Consider the following 17,415-nt stretch of genomic DNA (forward strand, 5'->3'; position numbering starts at 1 on the left):
ATTGCACAAAACTGGGATTCTTATGTTATTCATAAGTAAATAATCTTCTTATTTGTATGTTTTCACTTTTCATTGGATGATGTATCCTTTGGAAAATTCAATCATTAACCACCACTAGGTGGTCTGGCTATAGTAAAGGCGCAGAGGAAAATCTAATTTTACAATAATTTCCCGAGTTTGAATCCCTATAACTTTTAATAGGGTTAATTATTAAAGTTAATATCCAATTAATAATTTAGAGTTTCAAGGGAATAATCGAGATATGTATGAACATTTTTGGTCTTTATTTAAATATTTATCCTTAGATAGTTCAAGTTATAAGCAAATGAACATTTTTGGTCTTTATTTAAATATTTATCCTTAGATAGTTCAAGTTATAAGCAAGCGTTGAGATGTATGGTTAAAAAGCACGATCCCAAAGTTACTATTTTAATTGAATTTATTATTTAATAACTTTTTTAACCTATAAAAAAAAATCCCAAATCAACACTCTTAATTTGTAACATTATCTTAAAATAATTGACATGATAAAAAATAAAAAAATAAAAAATTTAATAAATAAAATAAAAACAGGCGTAGACTATATATATGGAAGGGATGTTGAAAAACCCTGATTCCCTAAAACCCCACAGCAAATCAACTATTTTACACAAATCCGGGAACGATTCTTAACGGAAGAACGATTCAAATCCAAACCCGTGAAATTTCATTCTAATTTTCTTCATTATTAGAGCAATTTAATCTTCAAAACGCAGAAATTAAGGCCTAATTAATGTTTCCTAATTCCTATTACGCATAACTCTTTTAATCAAACGACCACCACCTTCCGCTACTGCGTACGTCTCAACGCCCCCCTCACGCCGCCTTGCAGAAGGTGGATGCCGCCCAGTGCCGCTTGCTTTCAAGAAGAACACTGCAGAGGTGAGTAGTTTGTTGGTCGGATGCTATTGCGATGACATTTAGGGATAGTTGTGTACACTTGACGGTAGGGGAAGCATTTTCTGGGCTTTCTAAACAGCCGGGTATCGTTGATGGTTGGCCAAACCTGAGGGAGGTGGACCTTGACTTAAACGCTTTATTAGTTCTTTTAACTATTTATTTAATCAAAGATTTCATTTTGCTATTAAATTGAGTTAGCATTTGGTCATAACTGTTTGAAAGTTTCAATTCTTATGTCCCTTTTCCTTATTTTAAGCCGGTTCCTGCTATATGCATGTCCCAGCATGTTTCTATCATTACCATTATCATAAACTTTGTCCTTCATAATTTGTGATCACTTAAACTTCAATGAAAGCATATTGGTATTGTATTTTCTTTTTTTTTTCAATGCATTTGACATGCTATCACTTTAATCATATGGGGTTATGAATCTTTTTTGTAGGTCGGCTACCTGTTATAGACTACAAATATTCTTCTGTTTGGTTCATGTTCATGAAGTTTGTAAGTCTCTATCCCTCACTGCCACAAGAAATGTGGTCTTGTTTTAAAATTCTGGTATTGAGCTTAATAAGTGATTTTTTCTCTTCAATTATATGCAGACATGTTTGAGCAAAGGTGGGGGTAGCCACTTTCCACCGTGTCATATACTAGATGTATGTGGGTTCAGGGTCTTACTTGAGTGCCCATTGGACCTTTCTGCTCTCGCAATCTTTGCTCCTTTTCTAAATGATCGTCACTCCATAGTACCTGAAGAAACTTCGGATTATGCAACTCATAAGTCCTTGGATGCAGAATATGTAGCTCAAAAGAGGCAGAAAGTTGAGAAACCCCTTGATGCTAATGATTTAATACATGCAGAGCCATGGTACAAAACTGTTAACAACTTGCACCTGTGGAATGTTTCTTTCATTGATGTTGTGTTGATTTCCAGCCCAATGGGTATGGTTGGATTGCCATTTCTTACTCGAATGAAGGGATTTTCTGCTAAGGTAACTGAAAAGTTAGGCTGGTATCTTTTCATTACAGAATTGATTGTATATTAAGTTGATTTGTTCAGAAGTGGAGATGGTTTTGATTTGCTGAGTCTGGTTTCCAACTGATCAGATATATGTAACTGAAGCAACAGCTAGACTTGGGCAGCTTATGATGGAGGATCTTGTTTCAATGCATATGGAATATAAACAATACTATGGATCTGAGGGTTCAAGTGACCCTCAATGGATGAAGTGGCAAGAGATTGAACTCCTTCCATCTTCTCTCAGGAAGATAGCTTGTGGTGAAGATGGGGCAGAACTAGGAGGCTGGATGCCCCTGTACAGGTAATTAATGCTTATTTGTTAAAATGGAAAAATCCCATTGTTAACATTTTATAGCATGGTAGACAATAGTTGTAGAATAGAGACACTATTCTTCTGCGTCTATTTTGCTATCTATATTGAACTTGGAAGGTTTGCATTCATGTAGCATTTAACCTTTTATTTTTGTCTTGTCTTGTCTTGTCTTGTAGGCTTTAAATTTAGTTTGGGGGGATGTAGTTTTTTGGTTCCATCTGCCGATCCTATGTTATTTTCATGATTGAAGTTGTTAAAAGACAAAATAACAGCCAATCTTAACGGCTTTTCTTGAGCATGTTTTATCAAGTTGCATATCTCTTTTCTTTTAATTGGATATTACTGATGACAAACTTAAACATTTATGATAGAGGGTTTTTCTCAGTGCAGCTGATGTGAAGGACTGCTTGACAAAGGTTCAAACAGTTAGATATACTGAAGAAGCATGCTACAATGGGGAGTTGATCATAAAGGCATTCAGCTCTGGTTCAGAAATAGGTGCATGCAATTGGATAATAAATGGTCCAAAAGGAAACATAGCATACGTTTCTGGTTCCATTTTTGCTTCAGATCATGCAATGAATTTTGATTACAGTGCTCTTCAAGGGAGAGATCTGATATTATATTCAGACTTCTTCTCCCTCGACACGACAGAAGAAATGGATGAGTCAGCTTTCAGGTACTTTTGAACTTAACTTAATTGTGTGTTTGGATGCAACGTTTCTTTGTGGAATTTGATGCGGGAGTGGAATTTAAATTCCACTCTTGATAAGTGTATATGACTGTGTTATGGATGAATTTGACTCACACTCAAAAGAGACAGAATATGAGCCCATCAAATGCCATATCAAATCTTGTCTTCTGTAAAATCCAATGGAATCTAATGCATAGTCCTTCAAGACAGAGCTACAGTGACAGGAAGAATCCGTCTTACCGGGACATCAAATTAACAGTTTTCTCCTCACTCTTTTAAATCTTGTTTCAGCACTCCTTCTAAGTTCTTTCTTAAATTGGGTGTGTTTTGATTTTAGATTGGTGATGGACTTTAAACATTATATTGGGTGATTGATGGCAAATAGTGGCTAGATTTTGAATTCAGTGATTATATTAGAAATGTGATTTGGGCTTCCATGGTATGCTACAAGTAAGCATATTTGCCATTCCAAAGTTAAACTCCTAATTAAAATGTTCACCTAATTTAGAGATCTTGGTAACTCTGCGATTTGAATTCCCTTCTTCTCAATTGTTGGGAAATTTTAAAATGATCATCCAAGTGTACCCAACTACAGTTTAGATTTTGTTCAGGTATTATTTGAATTCCTGATTTTATTTATTTATTTATTTTTTTTTTTTTTTTGGGTTTAGGTAATTTTTTTTTTTTTTTTTTTGGGTTTAGGTAATATCTTTGTTAAATGTGTACCCATCTTTTCTAATTCCTAATGCATTGATTGAAAAATTACGCTGCTGTAAACTATGTGTAGTGATGATAATGACAAATGGGAAGCTCTGACCAAATCGTTGCGTAGAGGTGATGAGAATTTAGAGGAAAGGGAGAAACTAGCTTTTATTTGCTCCTGTGCCATTGATTCTGTTAAAGCTGGTGGTTCAGTCCTTATTCCTATTAATGGGCTTGGAGTTGTTCTGCAGTTTTTGGAGCAGATTTCAATGTTCCTGGAATCCTCAAGCCTGCAGGTATATACTCGACCTTTTATTGTTGTTATTGTATATACATTTGTATGTATGGTTAAATGAACACTTAAGAAACTCTATAGGTACAAGTCTATAATTATTGCATAGATAAGGATATATGCAAATTTTTAAACACAAAACTTTTCATGTGCGGCATGCCCAAGTGGAATGCTTAAGGATCCATGTAATGGGAAGTGGGAGGGTAGACTACTGCATTTGACCTATCAACTTAACCATTCTGCAGGTTCCAATATACATTATCTCTTCTGTAGCAGAAGAATTGTTGGCATACACCAGCATCATACCAGAGTGGCTATGTGATAAACGGCAAGAGAAGGTACATCTTTTTTAAGGTTTACTGGTTCTCATTGTGTTAAAATTATGCTTGATTTATTGCCTAAACTCATAAATAGATATTGCTTTCTCTTTTATTGTGACAGCTTTTTTCTGGTGAGCCATTGTTTGCTCATGTCGAGCTTCTAAAAGCAAAGAAGATTCAAGTATTTCCTGCAGTTCATTCACCTAAACTACTGTAAGATAAAGACCTGTCTTTGAGTTATAATTTTTCTTATAGTGCAATGTTTTTAAAGGCAATACCAAAACATAAATAGTAGTAATATGTGTTCACCCAAGTAACTGACATTATGTATATAGAACAAATTGGCAGGAACCATGCATCGTATTTTCTCCTCACTGGAGTTTGCGGCTTGGTCCCGCCATGCATTTGCTCCGGCGGTGGTGTGGGGATCAAAACTCTTTGCTTGTTCTGGAGGTACAAATTTGCTCCCTGATATATCTTTTTTTTTTTTTTTTTCCCCTTTCCTTTTTTTTTCTGTTTTGGCTGATATCAAAGTCCATTAACCTTTCTTACATATTCACCACATTCTAGACTGGAAATTACTGTCAGACCTTGCAACCTTGATAGTCCAAAAATTTGTGGGATGTAAAATGCCAAGTAGGTGATCCCAAGGGGGCTCTCACTCATAAAGTACATTTGTGTCTTTTTTTGCTTCCTTAAATTATGGTCTGTGTAATTGTTTCAGGAATATTTTATTGGATGACTTAGTGAATGCACTCTTATGCAGGACAAAGTGGATGCCAATATAGCCCTCTTGCCTTTCAAGCCAATGTCAATGAAGGTTCTTCAATGTTCATTTATCCCTGGAATAAAGTATGGTTTACTTCTTTCTCTCCCTCCCTCTGTATCTAGTGTTCTACTTTTAAAATGGCGTGATTTTCTTTTTTTTTACCCAATCTGTCTCATGTGTGTCCTGTCCATATCATAAAATTACTTTGAGTATAAAACAAAACCTCTATAAACACCCATTCTGTCTATCTGATGCTTTTTCTGTAAAGGATTTGAAATTCTGAACTGATAGTCCCTTTAAAACCATCTACTCAGCGTAAGATCTGGATGGTAGAGGTTGTGTTTCTTTTCTTTGATTTAAATTTAAGTATGGGCGTGTTGAATTCTTTATAAAATGTATGGTAGGTCCTCAGATTTGAGTGCTTTAGGGTTGATAAATTTCTGGTGGAGTCATTTGTTGGGTTATGCACTGAAATGTCTTGCTAACTTTACACTTCTAGTGAACTTTCCAGACATTTTTAAAATGGTTAGGGGTAAAAACCTTTTTGAGTGGTTTAATAACTCCAACAAACAAGTAGTCTCAATGTTTTGATTTCTGACTATTTTTGCTATAAATTCTTTCTCCTGTGTAGGTTGCAGAAAGTTCAACTTATGCTGAAGGCACTTCAGCCAAAATTTGTTCTGGTATCCATCCAGCTCAACTATATATTTAATTTTTAAGTTTGTTGTATTCATAGCAAGCCGAGATCTCATCTGTGTAACTAATCAGTTTCTTTCCTTTTCTGTTGTGCTCAACACAGTTCCCTGAGGAATTGAGGAGTCATTTTATTACTTCAAATATAAATTCATTCTCAGTTTCTCACTATTCGGAAAATGAAACAGTATGCATACCAAGTTTGAAAGAAAGTGTAGAGGTAGAGATTGAAGCCAACTTAGGTTCCCAGTTCCAGTGGAGAATTTCGAAACACAAAAACCTGAATATCACGAGATTAAAGGGAGAGCTATTGGTGGCTCACAACAAGCATCAGTTACTCTCCAGAAAGGAACTGGCAGGCTCCTCAAAGAATATGTCCTTGCTACATTGGGGTTCTCCAGATCCAGAAAATCTTTTGGCAGCATTGTCCAAGATGGGTATTAATGGAAATCTAGAACGAAGCATGTCAGATGCTGAATCAGGCGAGGCTTTTATTGTACATATTAAAGATCCAAAACGAGCTACAATTGAAGTCGGAGCTGCTGGTACTGTTATAAGTGCTGCTGATGAGAATTTAGCCTCCCAAGTTTTTGAAGCTTTAGGAAGCATCCTGGACGGCATTTAGTTTGGCGATTCTCATATGTATTTCTATGTATTATATCTGATATACAAATAGTGATACTTTATAATCAGGTGTGTTTGTTCACTGAGTTGTTTAAGTGATGCTAATTGGGTATCTTCAAAACACTGCAGTTGATTTCTTAAATTTTGACCATTCAAAGAGATTCTGTTATAGAAATGCAAAAATGTCATCTTGCAACTGCTGAAATCTCTTACAGCAACAAACTCATACATTTTTTATTCAAAGAGGGCAATATGAGCAATTCAAGGTCATCTGAACTGAGAAATAAAAATGCAACATGGGTATGAGCTGAATGAATTAGTATTTATCTCCAGTCAAGGTGAGTAAGAAATTCTTATAGCTTCCTGATGTATCACCAACTACATCATCTTCCACGGTGCATTTGTACATGTGAGGGTACACTTCTTTGATATTCTTCATGTCAATTTCAGCTCTAGTCACAATGACTCTGTTTAGCGCTTCCTCATCTGTCCCAATACCCAGAATGGAATCTCTGATTACCTGTTCAGATGCAATTAACACAATAAATAACTTGAAAGTAATCTTTTTCTTGAGCTTGCCTCTACTGTTCAATATTCGCCTCATAATTCATATATTGACACCAAAGGGTAGTGGATTACCTCTGCAAAGTGCATCTCTGGGGTGTCAATGCATAAGATGGCCATTTTCAATAGAGATACCAAATCACCCTTCCCACCGTTCTTGATATCCTGCCATAAAAACAAATATCAAAAACAGATGCTCAAGGAGGGAAAAAAATGGTAAATAAAATATCTACAATTAACTGCAGAAGGTGAACCTCCTCAATAGAATTAGCATGTTTGTATCCGTAGCACTCAAAGGTTAATCTGAGCTGATAGAAGTTCCGAGTGCTAATTAAATGAACAACTTTATCATCATCGAATCGCTTTGATGTGATGGCATGATGTAATACATCAGCTTCTGATTTGGCTAACTCTATATCCACCAGTTCCTTATCATACCTGAATGAGCTCACTAGACCCAGTAGAAGCTGTGCAATGCCACATATTGAGATTTATCAATTGAGCATATGGAATCAATCCACGTTCAAACAAAACAATAAGACAAGTCCATATTGATGAATGCCGGTATCTTATTTTTCTTGAGTAGATTTTTGTTACCTTTCTTAGTGCGAAAGGAACTACAGACACAATTTCTTCCTCAAGTGAGCAATCAAAAAGAGAACAATACGCCTTCCTCACCTCGATGAGATGGTAAGGGGATGAGGCACATGCTATCTCAACTATCACTTGTAGGTGTTTAACACTGAATTTTTTCTTCAATGATTCCTTTGCTAGTCTTGCATGCCTTTCTGCAGGATCATATGTCCAAAAAATCAATGCATCCTGTTCCACAGAAAAAACTTAAATTGTCACACCCTAATAGCAGATGCCAGATGGGTAAATTTATGTTGCAACCGGCAGTTCAAAGAATTCAAGATCCATTTCCAGGACTCAAAAGTAATTTAAAACGAATAATTTCAATTACTTATTCAAAAGGGCACTCTATAAGAGCAGAGATGGATCCCAAAATTTCAATAACTTCATATTAACAATCCTGATAAACCTCCCAAGATTTGTTTTCTAGAAATATAATATGAAAATACCTAGAAATTACAAATATGAGGAAGGAAACTTTTCTTCCTCGAATTAAAAAAAAAAAAAAAACATACTTTAAAATCACCAGCGATTTCAGAATTGATACGATCAATGAGATCTTCATTGTAAAGCTGATGATAAATTTCTCTGATTTGCTTCCTTTGAGTTGCATTTCTATGTCCTAATATCCGTATCACCGACTTCTCATCCACTCCATATCCTACAAACAAATCTCACAAAAACTCATAACGCTTATCATCAAAAATTCAAAATAAAAATATTGAATAATTTATAGCTGGAACAGGAAAAACCTTTCCATAAAGATGTAGAAGAAGAGGGACACCTTGGAGAGCTCCCTGAGTTTCTGAGCGTCTTGTTCAGGAGTAGGAACCATATCTGGCACTCTTAGAGTTGCCATTTTTTTTCTCTGGAAGTAGAAAATATCAAAGTGTTGTTTGTTCTTTCTTGCTCTTCTGCTTTCAGTTTCTGTTGTTTTCCATACACAGCTTGGATTGAGCACACCTAAATCTATTTTTCTGATTAGACTTCATTGCCCCTCTTCCGAATTGGATAGTTTTCTTCAGGGGCCATTTGAGAATTTTCATAAACTTCTCTTATTTTATGATTCTTACATTATTACCTCTGGTTTTTGCATTTTTCATGAACTTCCATGAGCTTTTGTATTTTATAAAAGACCACATAACTTCTCTTCATTAATTTTTAAGATATTATTTTTTATATGAATAATGAGTCACTTTAGCTGGAGTCTTGCCAATAATTTGAGCATCGGACATAGCTCTCATATCAACAACTAAATAATTAAGATAGAAACGACAATCCCATGTAGGGGTGTTCAAAACCTGTTGGAATCAGAACGACGGTATCCGGGTTTGGTTGCAGTTCCTACCCAGAATCGACCGTCAATGGATAGGTTCCGGTTCCAAATTTTTGGAACCGTTACTATGCGATTCCAGTTCTGGTTCCTATAGTTAGGAACCGGAACCAGGAACCAACCGAACTATATAAACAAAATTAAAGATTAGAGGGTTAAACTTTTGTAGAAAAAGTAACGTGAATACATTTATATTTTTATTTCATAACATTTAAAGTAAGTTGGTTTGACTTTTGAGAATCTACCTTTATAAGTATGGAGTTTGTAATTTTGAATTTTTGAATTTATATTTATAATTTGTAATTTTATTTTTATTTTTATTAACAAGTGCCAAGTGGGGGGGGGGGTATTTGTAAGTTTTTAAGGGTTTTTTTGCTATTTTAAAAACTTTTGGGGAGTCATGAATATTACAGGGTACCTAGAATTGGAACTGGAACCGTTGTTACAAGTTATGGTTCTGGGTACCTAGGAACCGAAATCGTCAGTTCCGGTTCTGGTTCCAAATTTTAAGAAACTGTCGATTCCGATTCCAGTTCCTTCAAAAAATATAGGGTACCTGGAACCGAACACCCCTAATTCCATGTGATTTAAGTGTTACATTTTAAAAGAAAAAGAATTCAAGTATGAAAAGATAAATTAAAAGAGGGATATATAAATATTCATGCATGATAGAATCAAGAGAAAAGCAAGAGTACCCCGGTGGTACCACCTCAGCATTGGTACCATTAACAAATAAAAAAAATTAAAGTTCTAAAATGCCAAAGAAAGTAAGAAACCCTATATCGGCGGGGTGGAGAATCAAAACAAAAGCATCTTTTTCTCACCAAAATTAAAAGAGACACGTTCCAATATCATAATTTAACAAAATCAATTGAATAATATCGTTCAGATTGATCTTATAATATAATACATTCAAGTTACAAAAGGATTATATTTACAACTTAATCTCACAACCTTCTCTTATAATTAACTAAAGATGAACGATCATTCCTTGAAGACGAACGATATCGTTTATTTATAAGAAATAACTTTATAAGAAATAGTCATTCTTTATGTTTCTTCATAAGAAACACAAATTCCTTGTTCAAGAACGATTGTTGAAGGAACACTCATTCAGAATTGGCAATATGATCATTCGTGTAAAGTCATTTAGAGCCTCGGGTGTGATGAAAGCTGATATGACAGTTTCCAACTTAACTGTCACGTTGAAATTGTAAGAGAAAGTTATGAGATTGGGTTATGGATGTAGTAATACTCTTCAAGTTATGCCTCTAATTTCACAACATTTTAGTTTGATATATATATTCATCTGATGTGTATCTATCTACGGCTTGTAAAATCAATGAGTTCTTTTTTTTCAAGCTTCGGGTAATTCATCAGTCAAATACAAGTTTAGTCTTCTCCTTGTTGATTTATTATACTGCTAAAAGCTACCCAGAAAAGATTGAAATATCTACTGCCTGAGAAGATTTTCATTATTGTTTTACTGTCTAATAAGTTTATATGATGTGAACTTGATATTTCGTTCAGTGAAGCATCTAAAAAAAAATGTTCATGGGGGTGGTTCCCATTACCAACATAGAATCCACACTTCTGTCATCAAACAATTCATATATATCAGGCTTATCTGTAAAGATACAACTAAGTTTATTTATAATAAATTCGGAAGAATTAATCACGAGCACCGCCAGAACTTTCAGAATTTTATTTTAAGATCAGTCAACATGTGTTGTGTTACACGAGATGCTGAAGATTGATGAATGCCACCCTCACCCTGTGATGGATAAGGTTAAATAAAATATTATCTCAAGAGGTTTTGAGTTTAAGTCCTTTCTCAGTTGCTAATAGGGATAACCATCAAAGCTTTTATCTGAACGATAGTTACAGAATCCTGAAAGATTAGTTGAGGTGCGCATAAATTAGCCCAGACACTCCCGATAAAAAAAGAAGGATAAAGTTTGTTAACTATAGGTGACAATATGAACGTAGATTCTACCGTGTAATACACAATTATAAAAGGGGAATATCTAAAATAAAGTAGTCAAAGGTCCAAACTTAAATTACATAAAAAAAGAGGGGTTCAGTGGAATATCTCAAAATGTGTGGACTATTCAGCCAAAAAGAAGTCTCATAATTAATAAATTAAATAACAAGGAATATTAACTCTTTATGCTTTTACTTCTGGGCGTTATCTTTTGATTATTCATTCATTAATATATTAATAACAATTAATAAATGGTCAGTTGTTAGTGTAAACAGTTAAATATTTAAAGGCCCCTTTCTAAATGACCAAAAAACCCTTTCAGGATTTATATAAATTTGGGTTGGAGCTGAAGATCTTCAACTTACAACTTCAAACACAAATGGCACTTCCTGATGGCCTGGATTCTCTCGTCAAGGCTTTCTCAGGTTCTTACTTATCCTGTCGTTGTCCTCTTCATTTTCTTCACTCACTCTCTACCTCCATTTCAAATTCTAACGCTTCATCAAATATCTTACAGTTTTAATTTGGCTTTAACTATCAGTTCCAGGCACAAGCCAAGTTCCATTCTGTAGCTAATTTCGTTGAATAAGAAGCATTATAATTCCGATATCTTTGCTATTATTTTGATGGAAATTTACCTGGTTTTGTATAATTCAATCAGGGCATGGAATTGATGAAAAGTCAATAATTTCTTTGCTGGGAAGATCGCGACCTGAGCATAGACAATCTTTGAGGAAGGAATGTACGGAATTCTTCATAGAGGATAACGAACGTGGTTTTGAGCGATGGGATGATCATAGTATAAAGCTTCTCAAGCATGAATTCATGAGATTTAAGGTGCTTTTTTTTGTTTTTCTTTGGTTTTCAGCTCTTGTTTTTAGTTAATTGGGAACTAAACCAAGTTTAATATATAGAAAAATTGCTGGTGTGTGTGTACTTGCTAAAATGTGACAGTACGAATTTAACAATTCTCAACATTACATTATGGAAAAAAGTTGTTTTCATTTATGGGATTAATTAGTTGTGGGTTGTATGGTTGATAGAATGCTGTGGTGCTTCGGGCCATGCATCCTTGGGAAAGAGATGCTCGTTTGATTAGGGAGGCTTTGAAAAAGGGACCAGAATCATATGGTATGATCGTAGAGGTTTCATGTACCAGATCATCAGAGGAGCTATTGGGAGCAAGGAAGGCTTATCATTCTCTTTTTGACCATTCGATTGAGGAAAATATTGCAACCCAGGTTGAAGGAAGCGAGCTAAAGGTGTGTAGCATTAATTTTTGTGTTTCTTTCTCAGATTATGTACTAATGTGCGTTGTATGAGTACAATCTATTTGTTGGCTGCTAGAAGTCCTGACAGAGAGTGATTAAAATTGGTCTAATTGCATCTCTAGAGGTTGTTTTTATTCATTTTGTATCTCATTAATTGATTTGGTTATTTGTACTTTGGGCAGCTCTTGGTAGCACTTGTGAGTGCCTACAGGTATGAAGGGCCGAAGGTCAAAGAGGACACGGCGAAATCAGAGGCCAAAATACTAGCTGAAGCTATGAAGAATGCTGAGCAGAAGCCCATTGAGGATGCAGAGTTAATAAGAATACTTTCAACCAGGAGCAAGCCCCACCTCAAGGCAGTATACAAGTACTACAAGGATATTTTTGGCAAGAACATCGATGAGGTATGCCGAACGAACACGCCATATCCTAACATGTTGAGGAAATTAATATAAACCAGCTCCATTGCAATAACTGACAGACATTTAAAAGTGCTTAGAAAACAATTTTTTATCCAGCAAATCTAGTTCTTTGAGCACATAAATGGACCTGAAAGCAATTTTGTTGTTGAAGCAATCTGTTTTCATTTAACCTGCATGCTTGATTCAGGATCTTGATGATGACTCGATCTTGAAAGCGGTTGTGCAATGCTTATTTACACCTCATAAGTACTTCTGCCGAGTAAGATTACAAATTATTCAACTCCTAAGGTTTAATTACTTTCTTATTTCTAATATACCAAATGATTAATTCTTTGTTTCTCTTGTTCTCTTTTCAGGTCTTGGATGCAGCATTGAGAGACAATGCTCATAAGCGTACCAAAAAAGCACTGACGCGAGTAATTGTGACCCGGGCTGATACAGATATTGAGGAAATCAATGCAGAATACCAGAAACAATATGGAGTTTCTCTGACTGAAAAAATTGTTGAAACTGCCAACGGGAACTATAAGGATTTCTTGCTTACTTTGATATCAAGAGAAAACTAATTGAGAAACACAGTACTTAAATTTGTGTTTAGCTATTTGTATTGAATTTGGGTCGTTTTGTTATTTTCTTTATCCTGGTCTTGCGGTTTGTACAATAATTGTGTTGCCCTAACGAGAGGCTTAATAAATCAGACATGCTTCCATTTGTTGGCTTTTCTATTTCCCATTCTTTAACATGAAGCTGAGGAGTTACTGTACTGGTTTTTTAAGAACTGAAGAAATGAAATAAGCTGTTACTTGGAAACTGATGGAATTTTCTTTTTTCTGGATGGTTATGCTCTTGTTAGCTTCTAGTTAGAACTTTCAACCACTAAGGCACACTTCTTTTTACAAAATTAATAATAGTAAAAACGAAATGATAATTTAGGCCCCATAACTGCATATAATTTGCAGGATATATAATAAAATTTCAAGTATCAATGTAGTTATGAATAAGAGCAATGAATGTAATTTGAGAGAAGCAGAATCCTCTACAATATTCTTAGTCAAATAAACACAGTTTTTAGTTCCAGTTCAACTTAAAGTTATACCGTTTCTACTTCCATTTCAAGGATGAGGCCGCCTTCCGCTCAGTTTTAGCAAATGGCCCCTGGATCTTTGGGGGGAAACACATCATCCTCCTTCAATGGCAACCCTATGGATCTCTTGGATCTTCCCGGATCACTAAAGTCCCGGTCTGGATTCGATTGTCAAGATTGTCTTTTGCTCTATGGACGCATGAGGGCTTGGGCTATGCATCCAGTGTAGTTGGTCACGCGTTATTGTGCGACCAATCGACCTATGAGTTCACTTAGCTTGATTATACCTGCGTGTTTGTGGAGATCGATGCCGCCAAGCCTATCCTGCATTGGTTTACTTTCAAGATTGAGAGCGAATCAATCCCAATTGAGGTCGAGTATGAATGGAAGCCGAAGCAGTGTACAAAAAGTTGTGAGTTTGGCCATGTTTGCCACCTGTCAAAGGCGGCTCCTGAGCCTCCTAAGGCCCCTAAGGAGGCCCCTTTGAGTATTCCTCATCCGAGCCTTTCTAGGGCCTCAGAGATCCCCCTCGTGAGCACCAAGCTCTTGGACAACTTTCGGACAAAGACCGCCTCAACTTCAAACCCGAAGGATGTTTACCTAACGGGTGATCTGATGATCGAGGCTCGTGACCATTTGCTCTCCAAAGCCCTAAAAAGGGCGGCGAGGGATCATTCGGGTGATGACTCCTCTGTGGACAGCCGAGAAGGGTCGTTAGCCTTGGTTCCTGTTGCCCCCTACAACACGAATGCTAACACAACTTTATCCAACAACTGGAACAGTTGTTTCCCTTCCTCTGTCGACGGCGTCGAGGTGGACCTCCACTCTGACATGGAGTGGCCCATGCTCCAATCCTAATCCCCTCGCCCTTCAGATCAGTCGACATCCAAGGGTAAGAAGAGTAAGAAGAAAGGGCGGAGATCCTAATTGCCCTTTTCCCTTTGTTGAGCCTGCATTCTCGTTTCTGGGGCGTATGTACCTTTTTTTTTCTAAGCTTGTGTGCTTTTTTCAGGGCATCTGTGACTTTTTGAGCCTGTGTGCTCTTTTCCGAGCATTTGTGCCTTTGTTTGAGCATGCGTGCCCTCTTGCCAATTAAGGCGTTTATGCCTGTGTTTTGTTTGCCTTTGAAGCTTTTTGGTTCGGCGGATCGTGTTATTTTGTAACCATTTTCTTTTCTTTTGGATATAAAACTTACATACCCTAAAAATAAATAAATAAATAAAATTAATATTCCCTAACATTACTTCCATAGCAAGTTACTTTGTCTATGATGGCACAAAAATTTATTGATAGCACTTAGAAAATACTGATTCTCACTGAAGTAAAGCAAACTGAAAATACAGAAATAGATAGGGACATAACTGGGCAACACAAACCACATAAGGAAACACACAACACAAATTTTAAAGACCAGAGTGCCAATCAAGAGCAAGCAACAAAGTCCAACCACCCACCCTTATTTCAAGTTTTAAGCATCTGAACAGTGCCCATAAAAGAAGAATTTTAATCTTCTTTTCCTAGCAGAGTTAAAAGGAAGGCCTTGTAATCCCCTGAAGTGTCCTTGGCCACAACATGATCAAGAGAGACACTGTTCCTGTTGTAATAAATCTCTTTGATCTCCTTCAAGTCCTTCTCTGCCCTGGTAATGATCACGCGAGTGAGTGCATCCTCATCAGTCCCAAGCCTTTTGATTGCATTGCGGATAACCTTAAGCACATAAACCCAATTGAGAATGAGTAAACTGAGATTATACAATGCTTAAAGAAAGAGGGTTGTTCTTTAATTGCACATAAATCACACAACCTTTTCAAAGTACTTATTTGAGTTGTTGATGCAGCGAATGGTTGTACGCAGAGCAGCCGGAAACTCATTATTTTGATCGCCTTCGCCAAACAGATTCTGCGAAAAGACAATGAACGAAAATTAACAATTCATGCCGGCCAGTTTTACTTACAGAACCATTTTTTTTATGTATTACCTTAGTGATGGAAGTGTTATGTTCATCTCTGTAACGATTAAAAGTTGCCATGAGCTGTGCCTTACTCCTTGTGGATAATATCCTGATGATTTCATCATGATTAAGTGCCTTATCCTTGATAGCATCATGAAGAATATCAGCCTCAGACTTAGCCAATCTCTCGTTAATCTCACCACCAGCATACCTAAATGCACTCACTAAGGCAACCAAGAGCTGTAACAAAGACCACAAAAAAAAAAAAAAAAAAAAATTACCACTTATTAGTTGTTGTTCACCTCTGTGTTGGTTTAACTCCCGTTAAAAACTTAAAATGATAAATCAATGTGAAGTTACAGACCTTGCGAAAATCGCCAGTGGTATGAGCAGCCACATCTTCTTCCAGGGAACGCTTGTAGCGAGCCTGGTAAGCCCTCCTCACAGCCAAGAGTTCTTCAGGAGATCGGACGCATGCGATTTCGATGATCACATGATAATCAGGGCTTAGTTTCTTGATGGCCACGTGGGCTAGCACAGCATCGCGATCGGCTGGTTCCAATATCCATCGGTACACAGCTTTCTGTGTTCACAAAACAACCCCGACCCACCCGAAGAAAAACAAAAATTAGTTCACCCACTAATCACTTAATTATGTATAAAATAAAATAAACGAGAATATGACAAAAGAAACCTCAAAGTCTCCGCTGAGTTCAGACTCGAGGCGTTTAACAAGGTCTTCTTGGTGAAGATCCTGATAAGCTATCCTGATTTGTTGCCTTTGTTCTGCAGTTCTATGACCCAGTATTGAAATTATTCCCTTCTCATCAGTCCCCCATCCTGACAAATCATGCAAAAAAGGATTGACTTTTTATCAGAAAAATAACTTAAACATTTCTAAAACAAACTGAACATGATTTTGGCATTTACCTTTACAAGCCTTGTAGAGAGCTTCAGCATCCTCAACAGGAGAATGTTGGGGAGGAGCGACAAGGGTAGCCATTCTTTTCTATGAATTTTCCTTAGTTTGTGTGAATAGAGATGAGAAATGCGCAAAGTATAAACTTCTGAGAAAACACCTTCCAATATATAACAGTCCAGTTTTTAACACTAATTAATGTTTAGTATTAAATATTATTCCAAATATTGGAAATTACGCCAGCTCACTTCTGTAATTCATGCATTGGTCGGTTGAAACGTTACCTTATTTGTGAAGAAATTGGTGAGGAAAAAGACAAAACAGCTCATTGTTTTCTCACATTCATTATTAAGCTGCACAAAACTGGTTTTCTGATAACAAGTATTTCGTGTTTGGTTATGGCGTTTTGTGTTTGGATGTTGCCCATGTTATCAGATTTTAAGATTCTCTGACTAGAAAGTTACTGCTAATTTCTCTTTGCCGCTGTTATCTTTTCTTCTTTGTCTTTCTTGCTTTTGCTTTTGCTTACTAAAATATATAATTAAGATTTTTACGAAAAATTCTGCAGTATTAAATCTAAGTGCTTTTGTTCTTTTTTATTTTGTTGATTTTTTTTTTATTAGAATCACAACTAATAATAATATTGTATTGTATCATTTACGACTCATTACATAATCAACATCATCTCTGGGTCGTCTTTTTTCTTTTTATTTTAATCTAAGCTAACGATTAAGCATCTGTTTCTTTTCCTTTTTTCTTTTTAATCAAGGTGTAAGAACCAATTTCCGCACAACTCCTCAACTAATCTTCAAGAGAGACTAGCATAACAATCCATCATCACGACTCCACACTTAAATTACGGATATTCAGATAGAAAATTAAACCTGAGA

The 17,415-nt window shown here is 36.1% G+C and overlaps 4 protein-coding genes across 5 annotated transcripts; 2 read left to right on the plus strand and 2 right to left on the minus strand.

Moving 5' to 3' along the window:
• Positions 1–630: 630 nt before the first annotated feature.
• Positions 631–6,533, plus strand: LOC116119176 (integrator complex subunit 9 homolog). 2 transcript variants are annotated; one of them, XM_031405124.1, is made up of 12 exons: positions 631–921; positions 1,382–1,440; positions 1,539–1,928; positions 2,044–2,258; positions 2,656–2,949; positions 3,752–3,962; positions 4,204–4,296; positions 4,400–4,491; positions 4,614–4,731; positions 5,045–5,130; positions 5,679–5,730; positions 5,847–6,533. In XM_031405124.1, the coding sequence occupies exons 1-12, from the start codon at positions 879–881 to the stop codon at positions 6,363–6,365; spliced, it is 2,172 nt and encodes a 723-aa protein (XP_031260984.1). In that variant the 5' UTR covers positions 631–878; the 3' UTR covers positions 6,366–6,533. The 2 variants fall into 2 exon arrangements, with proteins under 2 accessions (XP_031260984.1, XP_031260985.1); XM_031405125.1 differs by lacking the exons at positions 631–921; positions 1,382–1,440 and having other exon boundaries at positions 1,533–1,928; positions 5,847–6,532.
• A 2-nt stretch (positions 6,534–6,535) lies between these two features.
• LOC116119177 (annexin D3) lies at positions 6,536–8,506 on the minus strand. The gene is given in 6 exon segments (XM_031405126.1): positions 6,536–6,884; positions 7,004–7,093; positions 7,183–7,395; positions 7,526–7,750; positions 8,077–8,244; positions 8,346–8,506. Coding segments are annotated over 6 exon segments (975 nt in total). The 5' UTR covers positions 8,421–8,506; the 3' UTR covers positions 6,536–6,680.
• Positions 8,507–11,251: 2,745 nt separating this feature from the next.
• On the plus strand, positions 11,252–13,364 carry LOC116119174 (annexin D4). The gene is made up of 6 exons (XM_031405122.1): positions 11,252–11,303; positions 11,540–11,715; positions 11,922–12,140; positions 12,332–12,553; positions 12,759–12,830; positions 12,928–13,364. The coding sequence occupies exons 1-6, from the start codon at positions 11,258–11,260 to the stop codon at positions 13,135–13,137; spliced, it is 945 nt and encodes a 314-aa protein (XP_031260982.1). The 5' UTR covers positions 11,252–11,257; the 3' UTR covers positions 13,138–13,364.
• A 1,730-nt stretch (positions 13,365–15,094) lies between these two features.
• On the minus strand, positions 15,095–16,910 carry LOC116119172 (annexin-like protein RJ4). Its single transcript, XM_031405119.1, has 6 exons — positions 16,537–16,910; positions 16,301–16,446; positions 15,971–16,189; positions 15,634–15,846; positions 15,459–15,554; positions 15,095–15,362 (listed from the first exon to the last, which is right to left on the minus strand). Exons 1-6 carry the CDS (start codon positions 16,607–16,609, stop codon positions 15,159–15,161), a joined length of 951 nt encoding a protein of 316 aa, XP_031260979.1. The 5' UTR covers positions 16,610–16,910; the 3' UTR covers positions 15,095–15,158.
• Positions 16,911–17,415: the final 505 nt, after the last annotated feature.

This window comes from Pistacia vera, unplaced genomic scaffold (assembly GCF_008641045.1).
Source record: "Pistacia vera cultivar Batoury unplaced genomic scaffold, PisVer_v2 Contig875, whole genome shotgun sequence".
Lineage (NCBI taxonomy): Eukaryota > Viridiplantae > Streptophyta > Magnoliopsida > Sapindales > Anacardiaceae > Pistacia > Pistacia vera.